Source organism: Carlito syrichta, unplaced genomic scaffold, assembly GCF_000164805.1.
Source record: "Carlito syrichta isolate Samal-C Ts95f unplaced genomic scaffold, Tarsius_syrichta-2.0.1 Scaffold288106, whole genome shotgun sequence".
NCBI lineage: Eukaryota > Metazoa > Chordata > Mammalia > Primates > Tarsiidae > Carlito > Carlito syrichta.
This window is the reverse complement of record NW_007232202.1, coordinates 87,851-89,094: the sequence shown is the minus strand read 5'-3', so window position 1 is coordinate 89,094 and position 1,244 is coordinate 87,851. Positions and strand designations below refer to the sequence as shown.

The 1,244-nt window shown below is 71.1% G+C and overlaps 1 protein-coding gene across 1 annotated transcript in view; it reads right to left on the bottom strand.

Moving 5' to 3' along the window:
* Positions 1-765, bottom strand: part of TMEM184A (transmembrane protein 184A) — a 7,021-nt gene extending 6,256 nt beyond the window's left edge. The window contains exon 1 of the mRNA XM_008053364.2: positions 505-765. Within this exon, the coding sequence (XP_008051555.1) occupies positions 505-723 (219 nt within the window). The 5' untranslated portion in view covers positions 724-765. The remainder of the gene's footprint in view (positions 1-504) is intronic.
* Positions 766-1,244: the final 479 nt, after the last annotated feature.

Below are 1,244 nucleotides of genomic sequence, written 5' to 3'. Positions count from 1 at the left end.
GTCCGCTCCCTGTGGGAGGAGCGGTCGTGTCCCCTCCTCGGGCCGCCCTGGGCCGGGCGTGTGTGGTGGGTGTAGAGAGGCCACTTCTCGCACCGAGGCCGAGGGCTGCGCCCCTCTGCCCAGCCCTGCCCTCCAGTGGGCCCCGGGCCCCGCTCTCTGCTTCCAGCTCCAGCTCTGGCGGAGCAAAGTCCAAGCCCGTCGGCCTGTCCAGGGTGCAGGTGCCGCGGAGCGGCCTCCCCATCACCACACAAGCCCCGGGAGACCCTTGGTCTCGTCTGTGAAATGGGACCATGCGGCTGACCCCAGTGAGTGGGTGAGGGATGGGTGAAACAGCCAGTGCCCACACGCCATGTCCTGGAGAAAGCCCGCCCGTCCCTGGCCTTGGCCCAACGCCACCTCCGAGGGCCCCAAGGCCCTGCCCCTCCAGTCCGGCTGGGCCCTGGCGTCTGTACCCCAGCACCCGGGCTGGGCCGTGGCCATATCCCGGGAGGCGGAAGGGCTTACCTGGTGGCAGGTGAGCACCAGGGCGGCCCACACAAACACGCCCGAGACGCCTCGCGCCAGTGCAGAGGTGAGGAAGAGCTGGGGGGTGCTCTGGGAGCCGTTGCCCACGCGGCCCATCTGCGGCCTGGCGGGTGCCGCCGTCGGGGGGCTGGGCTGCAGCCAGGTTGCTGACACCAGGGAGACGCTGGCTGTCCTCAGGAGTCCGGAGGCATTACTCATCTGTGGAGGTGGGGAGGACACAGAGGAGGAAGGAGTGAGGGCAAAGGTGCAGCTCCAGGCGCAGGAAGCTCCCTGCACGGGGAGTCAGCGGGAGGACGGAGCCGAGGCTGGGTGGAGACGAAGGGAGGCCGGGACCTAAGGCTGGGCCAGCACCTCTGCGAGCCGCTGGCCTGGCCACGCCCACTGAGGGATGCCAGCTCCGGGCCACTCCCTTCCTGCCCGGGGCTCAGCCACCTTGGCTGGCGTCAGCCACCTGAGACCCGGGGACGTCCTACCTCGGTCTCCCCCGCGTCAAACAAGCCTCCACCCGGGGTGCCTGCTTTGGCGGGGCCAAGACCGTCTTCCAGCTGGGTCTGAGAAGGCCGAGACCGCCGCCACAGCAAGTGGCAGGAGCACGCGCCGCCACCGCCGTGCTGGCCCTGCTGGCCTGTCTGGGAGCCCGGCCCATGCCCGCTCTCTCGCCCTGGTGCCTGCTCCTGGTCCCCCGCCCCCTCCCAGCGGGGAGCCCTGCCCGGCCCTCC